This window comes from Rhopalosiphum padi, chromosome 1 (assembly GCF_020882245.1).
Source record: "Rhopalosiphum padi isolate XX-2018 chromosome 1, ASM2088224v1, whole genome shotgun sequence".
NCBI lineage: Eukaryota > Metazoa > Arthropoda > Insecta > Hemiptera > Aphididae > Rhopalosiphum > Rhopalosiphum padi.
Genome location: NC_083597.1, coordinates 20,649,248 through 20,664,408, shown reverse-complemented (window position 1 = coordinate 20,664,408; position 15,161 = coordinate 20,649,248). Strand labels below are relative to the sequence as shown.

Sequence of the window (15,161 nt, the reverse complement as noted above, 5' to 3'; positions counted from 1 at the left end):
TTAAAATGCGTAAAGGCACATCTGCACGATTATAATATTATGTACATTGTACAACGTACAAAAGTTTTACTTACACAGTTACACATAAAATTAAATTTTATTCGCAAACACATTATAACTCTGAATTTCTCCATTTCTATTTGTTTAATAGTTGTATGATATTATCGAATGAGTTGGTAGTTGCTGGATCCTCGTGAGGCGACGTATCTGTATACATATATTGCTATAGCTTAAGGATTACCAGCATTACCGGCAGGTAGGTATAGATAGGTACTGTGTAGGAAGCAAATGTAAATATATATTTCGCAGTAGGTGCACACACGCCATACGAATAATAATATATTATATACTATTCGTACATTGCAATGGACAAGTCCACAAACTATACAGGTACTGTATGTATAAATACACACACACACACACACATGTATATATACTACAATATAACGAGTTCTCAATTAAATTTAAAGCACGCCTCGGGATTTACTTATTTATTCGAAGCCGAGCCATATTCCCAGCGCATAATATTATAATATCGTATCGGTAATAACGTTATTAAATATGTATTATTATTATTGTAACTCAAGTGTACGGTAGTGTATGTGTTTACAGGCACATTATAATATAAATAGAATAATATATGATGTGTTATGCAGTATGGACAAATATTTTAAAGACCGGGTTGTAGACCGTAGTAGTTACAAATATATTATATACTTTGCGTGGCTACTTAATTAGTAAAATTAGTGCCTCACTGCCTCCTCACAAAACACATTTCTGGCTACGGCAAATACTAAAATACCTATATATTTATACGCGTATCTACATGCAACATACCCATGTATATATTATACAACAAATAAATTACCTATACTTAGGTTTTATTTTAATATGTACAAATGATGAGTAGGCACACTATTTAGTCACTATTCACTAATAACAGTTTAACAGTGTTCAATAAGTTCTGTCTTAATTATAGTTAACTAGAGTTGTTAATAAGTAATTTCACTAAATATGTACCTACTAGGTAAAATATAATATTTACTAAATATCACGAATTAAAATAGGTATAAGCAATTAATGATAAGTCTTCTAAAAATGACAACCACTTCTCAGTAGGTACTTATCGGTGGTCTTATCGTCTAAATTAGACGAATGTGTGCCCTGTGGACTGTGGATGATGGAGGAAAATTCATATGCTAACAATATTCGACTAGGCACCTACAGTATATAGTGGCGTATTTAAGGAGGGAGATTAGGGAGATACATCTCCCCCTTTTTTTGTTTATATTTATATGGTTTTAGTTGTGATTTTTCCCTTTATCATTTTATTAGTATTCAGTACGACCTATAGGTAATAAAATGCTACGTTTGGCGTTGACAATATTTTAATAATTTCTCTCTCCCAAAGAAATCCTAGATACGCCACTGGGTACATAATACCCACATACCATTTATTATATACTATATAGGTATATAATATATGTGCTGCGTAATATTATTGTCGTTATATGTTGAATGCTCTACCAGCAAAAATCATACTTAGGGTTTTATATCAAAACATAATTTATGTGTACACAGCATTGATTATAAATACTAGTATTTATAATCAATGATAATACCTACTAACTAGTAATGCCAATAATGGTATAGATTCTATAACTAGGTATAGGTATTAAAAAAAATTTAAGCACCTTATATTTTACAGTACTTACCTACCTTTATATGCAGGCTTAACTTTGTTCGACAATTACAGCGATCTTACCAAATTTATCTGCCAAAATCGATTCTTTTTTATTGCATTTATGTACCAATGGAAGACTGGAACAGGAAATCACCAATATTCAAATACACCATCATTGGATTAAAAATTAATCTTTATCTAATATTATTATTATCTAATGTAGTCGGTCGAAAAAATCATAATATTGAATATTCATATATAGGTAGTCTAAGTAGGTATAACTGGTACGAGTAATATCATGCAGGATGCAGCGCACTGTTGCTCGATATACTTTCCGTGACCGATTTACTTACGGTAAGGCGTATGCGCAACAGTCGCTACCTTTTCTTATAACGAACCTACTGCAATTCCTCTGTGCGTATGGTTGGTGATACCTGCTTAAGTGCCAATAATGCAATTCACGTCATTTCCAAGTTTATGGCACTCCGAATTCTCGTTGTTGGCCATCATAAGATTTGTATGAATTAAAACAGTCGTAACGGACAATCTATAGGTAATCGAATAAATACCTTGTAAACGTGTGACGTTAACGCAATTATTAGTGAATTTATGTGCTACTAAAACTGTAAGTTTTAATGTTCACATATTTTTGTGCAGAACCCGCGAGATCATAGAATTAAAAAAATTGTATTATTTTATCAGTGATCATATCAGGGCCGCGGGCCGTCCCGATGATTTGCGTGGCTCGGGGCAGAGTAAAATTGCGGGGTCTAAAATAGTAAAATGTCTAAAATATCATTATTGCGCGTCAGTTGCATATACAGAATGATTCTTTTATCATTAAACACTTATTATTTCAGTGTTAACTTTTTCCAATATTTTTAGTTTCATGCTTTTCGATGACTATATATAATTTTTATTTTTTTCACCCTTATATTTCACCCAGATTATTAAATAATAGTAAAATCATTATCAACTTTTGATTTCCAAATGACAACCTATATTTAAAATGTCATAAAGTAGTAAGGCTATTTTTTTATGAATTTTAACGTTAAAATTATTATTTTTTATTTAACCGTTAGCGAGTTATAGCTACTCTAAGTTGGGTGGTTTGAGGTTTTTAGGTGTTTTTCCTATAGATTATTATGGCTGATGAGAGACATTGATAACTACAGGTACAAAGTTCATCACTGCGTCGATAACGAGTTTATTACAAATGAGATATGAAACAAGAAGTATTATAAAAACCAAAAACCACCCAACTTTGAAAAACTATATCTCACTAAAAAATTAAGGAAAAATAATAATTTTAAAGTTAAAAATCATAAAAAATAGCCCTATTAATTTAGTACATTTTAAATATAGGTTGCCATTTGAAAATGAAAAGTTGATAGACGATAGTGGTTCCACTATTAAATAAAAAGGTGAAAAAAAATAATAATTTCATACAGTTTGAGAAAAGTATGAAACAAAATTTTAAAAATTTTTTAAAAAAAGTCAATATTTGACAAAATAATGAGTGTTTAATGATAAAATAATATAAAATATTACCCTGTATAGTTCCCCAAATTTTAAACTCAAATGTACGCAGTCTTAACAAATATAGTACCTTTTATTGCACCTACAACAATATGAATAAGTAAATAAATTAATAACGCAAAATGTCATATAATCAAACTTAATATAATAAATAAGAATATTGACAAAATAAGACAATAAATATAAAATATAGTAATAGCCAATAGGTACAATATAAAAATATATTAAAATTAAATTTTCTACTTTTTAAATCCGCGAATTGATCAATATCATCATATTTTAATGGGCCAGCAATTTCTTTTTCTTTAGATATTATATCTAAATTGGTGACATTTTAAATAAATAAAAGCTTAAGAGAACACAACACCCGCATGTGTTGTCTACGTCTTACAAGTGCGCAACATAGCAAATTTACGCTCAACAGATCACGTTTAGCTCGGTTAGCTTAAAAATTAGAGTGAATTACTGAATTGACCTATTATGAAACTTGATGATAAGAACATTACCTGTGTTTGTATGTTGGTTTTTACGATTATTCAATTTTTAAGTGAGCTATGAACATTTTTAACTAATGGAGCGTAAATTTGCTATGCTGCATTGCTGCGCACTTCTAAGACGGAGACAACTTACATATTATGCGGGTGTGATACCCTCTTAATAGTTAATATAGGACCTATATTATAGGTATATTATATTATATTATAGGTTATAGGTAGCAGCCACGAGTAGTAAGGTATCATTTGATAGAAAAACTAAAATAATTATTAAATTGATAACTGTTTATAGTTACATATATCATATTATCATAATATTTAAAATTGTTACGATAAAAATAAATCTAAATACTGGAAATTTACAAGAATTTGTTTTATTATATATATTACGGATATATAAGATCATAAAATAATTAAAATTTGTAAAGTAAATTATTAAAACAATAAATTTTAATTTACACTTATTATATCATAATAATAATAATAAAGAAAGTATATGACTAAAAATTAAAATGTTTTCAAAAGTTTTGTTCTAAAACTTCTTGATATGTCAAAGATATCTTCAAGATTTTTATACAACATGTTTTACATTAAAATTTAACTAAGTTTTCAATTGTATATGTTCCTAAAATATAGTTTACACACATTATGACATTCATATGTAAGGACTATATAAATATAGAATTTATATTACATTCAATAATATTGTAATCACAAATTCATAAAATATTTTATTAAAAGTATTTGAAAGTGGTTTAATTTCCCACATCAAAATATATATCTCTGTAATTGACACCATACCTGTTTTCTTATTTTTGTGTTACTACATAAAATAAGTTTTTTTTGACAGAAACAACGCTGTTTTATTTTTACTTATTCATAACAAATTGAACAACTATTGAACTAAAATAATTGAAGAATAATAAAATTGTATTAGTTATTCAAAAACTTAGCATGGTAATACAGAAGTCAGAAACTTACCATTTACAAATACAGATATAATGTTGTGATAATACTTTTAATAGATATTACTGATGTAAAAAAAATTATTTTCACATTGTAGAAATCACTGTTTGATTTACACATATTGCAGAAAAAAATAAAAAATACAGATTATATGTATGTCATTTTAGTTTGAATAATTCATTAGGTATAAAATAAAAAACTTGTATTTTAATTTCTCAAACGCCTTTTCTTAAATTCTATTAAAAATACATACAATCACATAATAATGTATATAAATGTATATATATACAACATACATACATATTTATAAATTAATAAATATTCCTTTATAATTAAATATCATAATTCCTTTGAAACAATATTTTTTAAATACACAAAAAGAATTATTTTTATCATAATAAATAAATAATTATACATCATCACACATTAAGATTTATTGGGTTCTGAAAAGGTATCTCTCATCTATAAAAGGCTACATGACTACGTATAACATTTTAATTAATATAATATTAAGATGGAGCTAAAAAAAAATAATAATAATTCGTTCTAAAGTATAAAGCGGTATTGCAGACTTAACTAACATACACGTTTATAAATAAATAATAAATTCATTATAAACTATTTTAGATAATATTGAGTTTAGATTTCTTCATGTTATATATGATTTGGAGAACTAAAATAATAATTATAGGAACATGCATCATCTTTATGTCGAAGAAAATTACAAAAATGTTTAAAATTATAATTTCAGGCAGCCAAACAAAATTTAAAGTCTAAATGATATAATTAACAGTCATCTCAATGGCAGTGATAATTTACGTAATTAATCATTGATAATTTTACAAAAAAGAACATTGATTAATTGAATAGATATTTTAAATAATTACTGTATTTGTACTTATAAAACCTGTCATATAAAAAATATCCCTTCACACAAAAAAAAATATATATGTATTTATTTGTTATAAATACTAATAGAACGAGCTTAATATGTATGGCAAAAAATTGTACTTTTTGAATGTAATTATTTGTAAAGAAAAATATCATCACAAATTTAAATATGTTTCTTAAGAATAATTATTAAAAATGGACGAGAGTATATCTTTATGACATTTCCCAAGAAGTTGGAAATTTCAATGCTATGAGAAATTAAATTCATAACAAAAAATATGAATTAAAAAAAAAAATTTCGAGATCTACAACACAATTTCAAACCCATAGAACATATAAACAAAACACTAGCACATTTTATAATAACTACCCATAAAAATATGTCATTTATTTTAAGTTCTTAAATGCCATGACCTTAAAACCACTACCAGAAATAATCTTTTTCACGTTTTGGACACATGTTTCAGTCTTAACGCATACAATTCCTTACTTCAATTAAAATTAAAAATGTTTCACAGGTAAAAATTACACTAATTTTATTTACATGATACTAGATAACCCATAGGTACAAACAATTGAATTACACCCCTAAATCATAAATAATTTTTTCTAATTAAATTTACCATCATTTTATATTAAATAGATGTACCATTGTTGGAACTGAACATTCATTAACCAATGATTAAATTATTCAATTAGGTTAACTTTTTAAGAAAAAGCTTAAAATAAAAAATTAGAAAATTACACACTAAGGGATGAGTTGAGGACCAGTACAATGTGATGAGGTAATTCCACCCAAAAATTACCATAGCTATTAAGCCAATATCACTAGACTATAAATATGAACACAATTTACGTTAAAAAATATATAATAATAATAAATACAACTTGTTCTTTTTTACACTCGCTTGATTTAAAATATTCACTTAAAACCTTGTGCGACCGTACACATTCACTATCTTATGAAAGTAATTAATAAGTAGTAGGAAATTATTATAGGCATAATATTTGTGGCAGTTGCCAAACAATTGAAATAAAGCCATCATTTTTAAAAACAATACCCGAAACACAACTTATTAAGATTAAACTATGTGTTTGGATAATGTACATTAATGGTATAAAACTGAGCCAATTCCGATGTATTTATATTAACACAAGTTAGTATATAGGAATCATTTTTGTATCAACTAATTATTGCCAACATTCCATTCAAAAATATAATATTGATTATAACAATACAAATTTAATACAACTCTCTCATCACAATAGCTATGAATAGGAAATTAAGAATCAAATCAGGAACGTTGATAATAACAGTCAAATACCAAGTTTGGTAATAGTAACAGAATGTTAAAGCTTACGCAATCATCATTAAAATCATATGATTAAAATGTATTAACATTTTATTTTCCTTCTATGGGAATTTTGAAATTAAACAATATTGTTATGTTAAACAATTATACAGAATATACTAGTCCCATCTAATTAAAAATTCTTCCGACCCATCTGGATTAGTTCTTTTGCATAATATAGTATATTCTTCACCATTAGCGATTCTATTACTAGCACCGAAATACGAATGTACAAGAGTTTTAAGATCAGCTGTAGAATCTACAGCATTCTCGGGTGAACAAGGTCTATTCACAGAATGACTATGATTTGCAAAAAAATCTGAATAAGATTTATACATTGGACGACCATTACAGTTGGTCTTGGACTGGCGTTTTGTTGGAGTTGAACCACTATTCTGTAAGCCATTTCGACGTAACCTCTTGCGTTTAACTAAATATTGTCCATTACGATCCACTCGCAAATCTTTTTCACTTAATCGTCGTTTGGTAGTGCGAACTTGTGGTTGAGTAATTACAGGTGCTAAAGAGAGTGGCAAAGTAATCGATGAAGCAGAACGAGTCTCACGTGGAAGTGTTGATCTAGCCATTGGTCGCCCATTTAATAAACGATTGACACTAAGTCTCTGACTACGACGGCTCTGAAGGTCAGTTGTACGTATCGAATCAACATCATCTTCGTCATCGAGGTCTTCATCATCATCAGGTTCATCTTCACTAGTCAGTTCTTCTTCAGATGCAGATATATATTTTTCTGGAGTACTCTCAGTTGAACGTGAAGGTGATCGACTTTCAGGAACTTTTTCTTTTTTAATTGATTTCTAAAATTGAAATTAAAATTAAATTGAGTTAAACAACAACTTAAATAAATATTACTTTAACTTTATTAGTAACCACACTCGAACTTCGAGAACTTCGTTTATTCGTCTCTATTTGTTGTTGCCTAATCCGTCTTTCAATTACAGATCTTGGAACAGGTACAATTGGACTGGCACTTTTAATACATACCTAAGACACACAAAAAACGATAATTAAAAAAAAATCATTAAAAACACTGTTATTTAGATAAGTATACAATAAGATAAGCAATATCAATCCAAATTTGACAAAAATTGGATATTTACTAATAAAAACAATTTTCTTATAAGAATTTTAGTTATTATGTTGCAATTCTAAAAATATAAATCATAAGGACATATAACTTTAAATTTAATGTGCATTATTATATTTTGTTTCCATGCATATAATATTTAAACCAAATTGACTAAAATAATGGATTAAAAAATTAACATGAACAATAAAAGAAAAACAATATTTTAGAGGGGGGTGATAATTCGATTTAAAATATTATTAGTCTATACCAGTATTTGAACCCTAGGGTTTCGCGAAGATCACTTAAAGGTTTATTGCCAAGTTTTGTAAACCCTTCTTTTTTAAAGATAATTTATATAGGGATTCCACATACAAAAAATATTATTGTTTGGTGTTTCGTAATATCAAAAAGGTTAAGAAATATTGGTCTATACTATAAATTTAGAATTTTAATTAATATAGATGAATAATAAACTAATTTTAGTTGATATACCTAAAAATCAGAATATTGAGAAAGTAAATTCTTGAGGGAATGTAGGATAAAAGAAATTTCTGCTTTTGCAAAATGTTCATTTTTAACAATTTTTAGTTTATTAGAAGATAAAATTTGTTCTATGGTACATGGCAGATCTTCATAGCAAATTTATTTATATAATTTAAAAAGGATTCAATACTTACATTATGTCCAACTGATGGAAGGCCTTTTGGTAACATAACAACATGTGAATCTTGATGTAAAAATTTCAATCCTTCCACTGAATACATTGACTCGGTAAGTCGTTCATTTATTACAAAATCAGTCCTAAAATAATAAAAAATAAATTTATATTAATTATAACATATCTTAGTATTATACTTAAAATTAATTAATTCAAAAACTCTAGATATTTCCAAATCAAATAAAAACTTTTAGATTTATTTATTTTTTCAATAAGGTAAATAAATGACGTAACAGAATGAGATAAATCAATAACTAATGACTTTTTTATATTAAAATACTTACTTTTTTGGAGGTGGTAATATACTGAGGTTAAGTTTATTGCGCAATTGGTGATGCAGAAGATTCTCATTAATTGGAACTTCTGCAGGTAACGTAAAACGTGGGGGCTTAGGTGGCAACTTCAGTCGGAGTCCCCACATGTTGGTGGGTTTTTTACCCTGGAATTCAAACCTACTGTAAAACAAACAAATATAATTATATAAATAATCACATTTAGTATAAATATTCAATAGATAAAACAACGTAAAGAAATTAATAAAACATATTAACTGTTAAGTATTTTTTAAATTATGACATATGTTAATTAATAATTAAAATTATATACTAACTGATTGGTGTCTTTGAGCAGGGAATTGACAACATACACTTTCCTGTCATCAACAGGAACATTAAGAATCTGTAAACAAATTTAATACCAATATAATAGTATAAAAAATTTTCCAAAAGTATTTTAATTTAACCATACACTTTTATTTTTATTTAATAGGGGAAACGGGTTTTATACCCTTTTAATAGTATCTTGATAATTATATGTTATTATGTGTTGTATTCAAATCAAACTTACTTTAGGAGGTAGATACATTGAAGTCCAATGGTTATCTAAATATGGAAGTATATTTATGTCCACGTCATAATATTTCTGTGGTTTATAAGCAGTCATATTAAAAAGGGCAAGATGAACTAAATCTGACCATTCCATTTCAATACGGCGTACAAATTCTGTACCTACATTGCACACTGAGCACAAAAATACATAAAACCTGAAACAAAATTATTTTAAATGAATAATTAAAATATTATTAATTGTTTAACCAAAAAAAAGTAGCTAAAATTTAGATAATCAACCCATTATCATTGACTAAAAAATTAATGCTATTGCTTAATAATATGTGTAGATTAGTAAAATTTAAATTATTTAAGTATTTATGTTTCTAGAGCCAATAGTTGTAATGTTTATAAAGAAATTATTAATAATTTAGTGAAACTAAATATTAAAGACAATACTTAAATTAAGTTTTATTATATTGATTTAACATAAATGACTAATTAATAAACAAAATATAAGTAAAATACAAAGAAAAAAATTACTAGCTTTTATACTTTCTATACATAAAAAATAATATTATATTCAAACAGATTAGTTTAGCTTACCTATCACCGAGATACAGAGGATATATCAATGAAGTGACACATTTTTCATGAAACCATTGTAAACATTTACCACATTGCAGCATATTGATAAACCAGTCTCCTGGTCCTCCACAATAGCAATAGGTTCCTAAATTATTAATACGATGATGTATGTCCCATTGTAAAGCATTTAACTAAAAAAAAAAAAAACTGATTTAAGTAAAGAAATTGAGTGGATAACTAAAACTATTTGGATTTGAATGCATTTGCATCTTATTTTAAAATACTTTACAAGTAACAAATGTGTTTCAAGTACACAAAATTCTAACAAAAAATTTTCAGGACATATTTTACATATTTTAATTAGAATTCATAGTAATTTTTAACTAATTCGTAGTATGACAAAAATAAAAATAAATTTAAGATGGAAGTATAAACCTACATAATAATTATATAATATTATCTAATTTTGTCATGATATAATACATACATAGCGATATTATACATTGTATAGTAACATTAGGTCATCTGATTTTAAATAAAATAAGGATTAAATTAATTAATTTTTATGTCACATCTACCAATTAGCCTAAAATTTTTATCAAAAATATATACCCATAGTGTATACTAATACATAAATTATACAATGTTGTATAGTAGTGTATTCTTGTTTCTTTGCTTAGTATTGTGTATTTTGCTGTAATAATACTGTATGCCTAACCACTACATGCATGGTTAATTTTTAGACACATTTTTTTTGTGAGTTGTTTCACAAGTTTTCACATTTTATTTATTACATACACAAAATAAACATAGAGTTAAAATTCTTGAAGTAAATATTCCATATAGTGACTGATTACGGGGATATGTGAGTATGGTAATAATATTATTTTATAATATCATTTTGTATAAACTTATAAAAGTTTAATAAAATTACATGTCAAACACACATTACTTGACATAGTTAAATATTTATTTCATCAATATATAATTTTTATTCTTTGAAAATTTAATTTTTTTAAGTGAATTTATTTCTCAAAGTATATGTAAGGTTTTAAATGCATTTTTTGAAGCGGAATTTAGATCTGAGCACTAAAGATCACTAATAAAAATATTTAAAATCCTATTAGTACAGAAAACATACATCATAAGGTAGTTTAACAGGTTTTGGAACAATTGTGCTTGATACAGAGTTTATAACTTGCAGTCTATTAATCTGTTGTTTTTCCTTGCATTGGAAACATATCCATACACTAATATCTGGAATTTCAACTTCCGGCTGAAAAAATTAAATAGAATTATTATAAATCAAACCCTATTTTTATAAATAATTTTAAAGGTTAATACCTAATATAGATTGCATTAGCATAAATAAGTTATAGAATAATATATAATTAAATATTAATTTTAAATAAATAATGATAACAATTTAATAGAACAATCAATATCCCACACATAAATACCTACATACTTATTACCAAATGACTATTGTTCAATAGTTGAATTAATTAAAATTGATTTTTTTTCTTTTTAAATCAAGACAATTATAAAAAAGTATTAATTTAAACCAATCCAAAATAGAGTAGTCAGTATAATCAACACTATTAAAAAACAAAGTATAAAAATTGATGTCTGGCAGATAGCAATAAATTACAATATATAAGCAATATTGCATTATTAAACAATGTTATTAGGTATGATTTATTAATTTTACTATATAAAATAGTAAAATACAGGACAAGTATGTTTCCAACAAAAGAAGTTAATAGTTTTATATTAGTTTATAATATAAAAATAAACTATATTTTGTAAAAATGTATAACAAATTTTTATGTATTTTAATAAAAGTAAAAATTATATTTACCTTATGACATTTACGATGGTATACATTAGCACATTTATCACATACACAAATATCATCTGGCAAAGCCTCGATATTGCACACATTGCAAAATTGGGTAGTCGTACTCGTACATGTCATTCGTGTGACATTTTTTAAGAATACCCATTTTACTGTATTATCGCCAAACTTAACTAAGCATTTAGATTCTTTATACCTCAACTAAAAGAAAACAAACATTTTAATTTAATTAAAAACATATAATTAAATATTGTTTACTTTTGCTATAAATCCTAGATAAAATCGTTCATCATTTAGATGAACCAATACTTCTTCTCCACAAATATAACTCTTGCTGTCAACAGTTGTACTATCAGGAGTGGGGGCCTCAGGGCTCTCCCTTTTTATCTAAAAAAAAATATATACAATGTTAATGATAAGACTACAATCAATTATACTTTTCAATAGATACTTTTATGTATAGTAAGTTTTAAAAAGTATACTTTAAGTACTTATATCTAAATCATGGGTTAAATCTAAAGTTAATAAACTTAACCTCCCAAACAAATTGTCTTGAATCAATAATACTAAAACTGAATTTATTAGGTGGTGTACACAATACATAAATTTAAATATATATTATTGGCATTGATTTAAATTGTTATTTATTAAAAATGAATAATGATTATATTTAGGTAAAAACCTTTATTTCAAAAATATAAATTCATGATTTTTTTTTTTTTTTGATTTTGATAAATCCAAATAACCAAATAACTAAACTTAAATCAAAAACCAATTGTATATTAGCCAAGTGTATTATCAATATAATTTATCCTAAAAAATTATAATAGATAGATAATATAGGAAAATACTGTGAATATTGAATAATATTTACATATTAAATGTACCTAAATTATACTAGACCTTTCATTGTTTAGATTCGATTTTAGAATAATTTTTAAAAACAACTTTAATATGTTATAAAACACAAAATGTTTAATATTTATGTTTTCTCAAGAAATATAGATACGCAATAGATCATAGTTGTAATCAATTAATTGATAACATTTGATGTTATTTTCAAGGAAACAATTTTAGATTCTAATTAAAAATCATAGTATAAGAATAAAAAAAATGTCAACAAGTTTCTCACCGATTCTTTTTTGATCTGCAACATTTTGTCAGCTATTCATTGTCGAAGAACCCTGCAAAATAATTCAATATCGTTAAAAATTATCTAAGTGTATTAATCATCTAACAATAACAAGCATTTTCTAACTGGTCGATTAAGCAGTCTACTCGCCAGCTACTACAGTAGTAAGTACAGAATAAACATACTTCGTACAAACAACTAAAGTTTTTCATCAGTCAGTCTGACAGTGGACAAAACGTCGAACACAAGACCGGTGGTGTGAAGTGACGGACACGGTTGTCGTGACTAGCACAGCGTTTAGACGCAAGTACGAAAACTAGCGTTTGCAAACACATTCTCGAGTCTTCTGGCCGTACAACACCTGCGATCGCTACTAGCCAACTGACATGCTCACTCGCACACACACCACATAGAAGACAAACACATTCGTACAAATATTTCACACTCACACACACACGCACGACTGCACAAACATCCGCAATCGTACACAACACGCTCGACTTGAGTACGGACGACCGACCACCCACCTCAGTAGCCAGAGCTTAAGTCTTTTCGCCCGCGTCCACGGCTGTCCACCGTTACCCCTGCGGCCCAAAAGCACGGCGACTGGACAAAGGCGAATCGGCCCGTCGGACGAGCGACACACTACCTCCGACCCGATCCCGGACACGCCGTGGCCCAACTCACCGTAAACGCAAACGACGACGACCACCACGACCACGACAACGGCACCAGCGATCCAATTCCTCGACTTGTCGTCAGCCTTTTGATTACATTTTCGACTGGACCGCGGCTGGGCTCGACGTCTGCGGTTGTGTTCATGGCCCCCGTCGGATCACTGAACTGCGGCCGCCCCGGGTGGCACCACTGCGCCGTCGTCGCCGCCGCCGCCGCCACCGCCACCTGCCGACCAGTGTTATCAGTCAGCCGCTGTCGGGTGGGCCGCTTCTGAATTTTTTCTCTGCACGAAATGCCCATCAGATCGCATGCGATTTACAATGGTTTTTTTGTTCCCAGTGTTTACCGCATAATTACAAAATTGTCGGTTACCCACATGTACACTTACGTGGCTGCGTATATTTTTGCGCGTTGTTTCGACGTAGACGAAAACTGCGCACGACTACATGTCTGCGTATTACATAGGTTCTATTTCAATAATAATAACACCTAATTCAAATGTTAACGTTAGTTAATATAAATACTAAATAGCGCCAAGTAATTGAACAATCTGTAGATCCCAAATAATTATAATAAATAAATTAAAACACCAGATGCGTTATAAGCCATAGATTTGTTTTAAGTAACTACGAACAAAAAATTGTTATTTTAAAATCAATATACTTCCCGTACTACAGTATGGGTAAGTAAAAACGATAGGTACCTATCAAATTAGCGTAATGGTTAGCAATTTAGCACAGCACAAAATTATGATAAAATATATAAAATCTTCAATCTATAATTATGAATAAAAAAAATTACAACATGATCATTCGATTAAGATACCTAATTTTCTTTGTGTAACACACGCGTAAGTAGATATAGGTAGTAACTAGTGACTATTAACTAGTAGCCAGTAGGTATCTACCTATAAACCTATAATACACGAATAAAAGTTTTTATTCCCAGCATACCTACCGATTGAACTATTGTGAATTTGTGAAGCTATGAGAAATTCTGAAATCAATTTGAAGTTTTTGTAAACACTAAACTCTACTCAGAAATCTAATTTTTCATATTTTTTTTTAAAATATGTACATCAATTACGACAATATTGTTATTTTAATTTTAGAGCGCTTTTTAATGGATATTATATACCTATTACCTATATAGACATACGTTATAGGCTTATAATAGCTAATAAGTATGTTATATTAAAAATGATATGTACCCTTCCCCCCTTGGGTACGCCATGCTTGTAGTGCAACGAAATTTCGACAAAACAAGTTTTGCCGTCTAGGATAAGCTTTGTATACTTATATTTTGCATTAACCCCAGCCAAGTTACAGAAGACAGAACGATGCT

The 15,161-nt window shown here is 27.9% G+C and overlaps 1 protein-coding gene across 2 annotated transcripts; it reads right to left on the bottom strand.

Moving 5' to 3' along the window:
• Positions 1–6,425: 6,425 nt before the first annotated feature.
• LOC132929998 (polycomb protein Pcl) lies at positions 6,426–13,994 on the bottom strand. 2 transcript variants are annotated; one of them, XM_060995658.1, is made up of 12 exons: positions 13,827–13,994; positions 13,140–13,191; positions 12,266–12,394; positions 12,011–12,208; positions 11,291–11,425; positions 10,168–10,340; positions 9,581–9,776; positions 9,345–9,412; positions 9,019–9,189; positions 8,694–8,817; positions 7,800–7,931; positions 6,426–7,744 (listed from the first exon to the last, which is right to left on the bottom strand). In XM_060995658.1, the coding sequence occupies exons 2-12, from the start codon at positions 13,161–13,163 to the stop codon at positions 7,046–7,048; spliced, it is 2,049 nt and encodes a 682-aa protein (XP_060851641.1). In that variant the 5' UTR covers positions 13,164–13,191; positions 13,827–13,994; the 3' UTR covers positions 6,426–7,045. The 2 variants fall into 2 exon arrangements, with proteins under 2 accessions (XP_060851641.1, XP_060851647.1); XM_060995664.1 differs by lacking the exon at positions 13,827–13,994 and adding an exon at positions 13,325–13,820.
• Between the last annotated feature and the right edge of the window lie 1,167 nt (positions 13,995–15,161).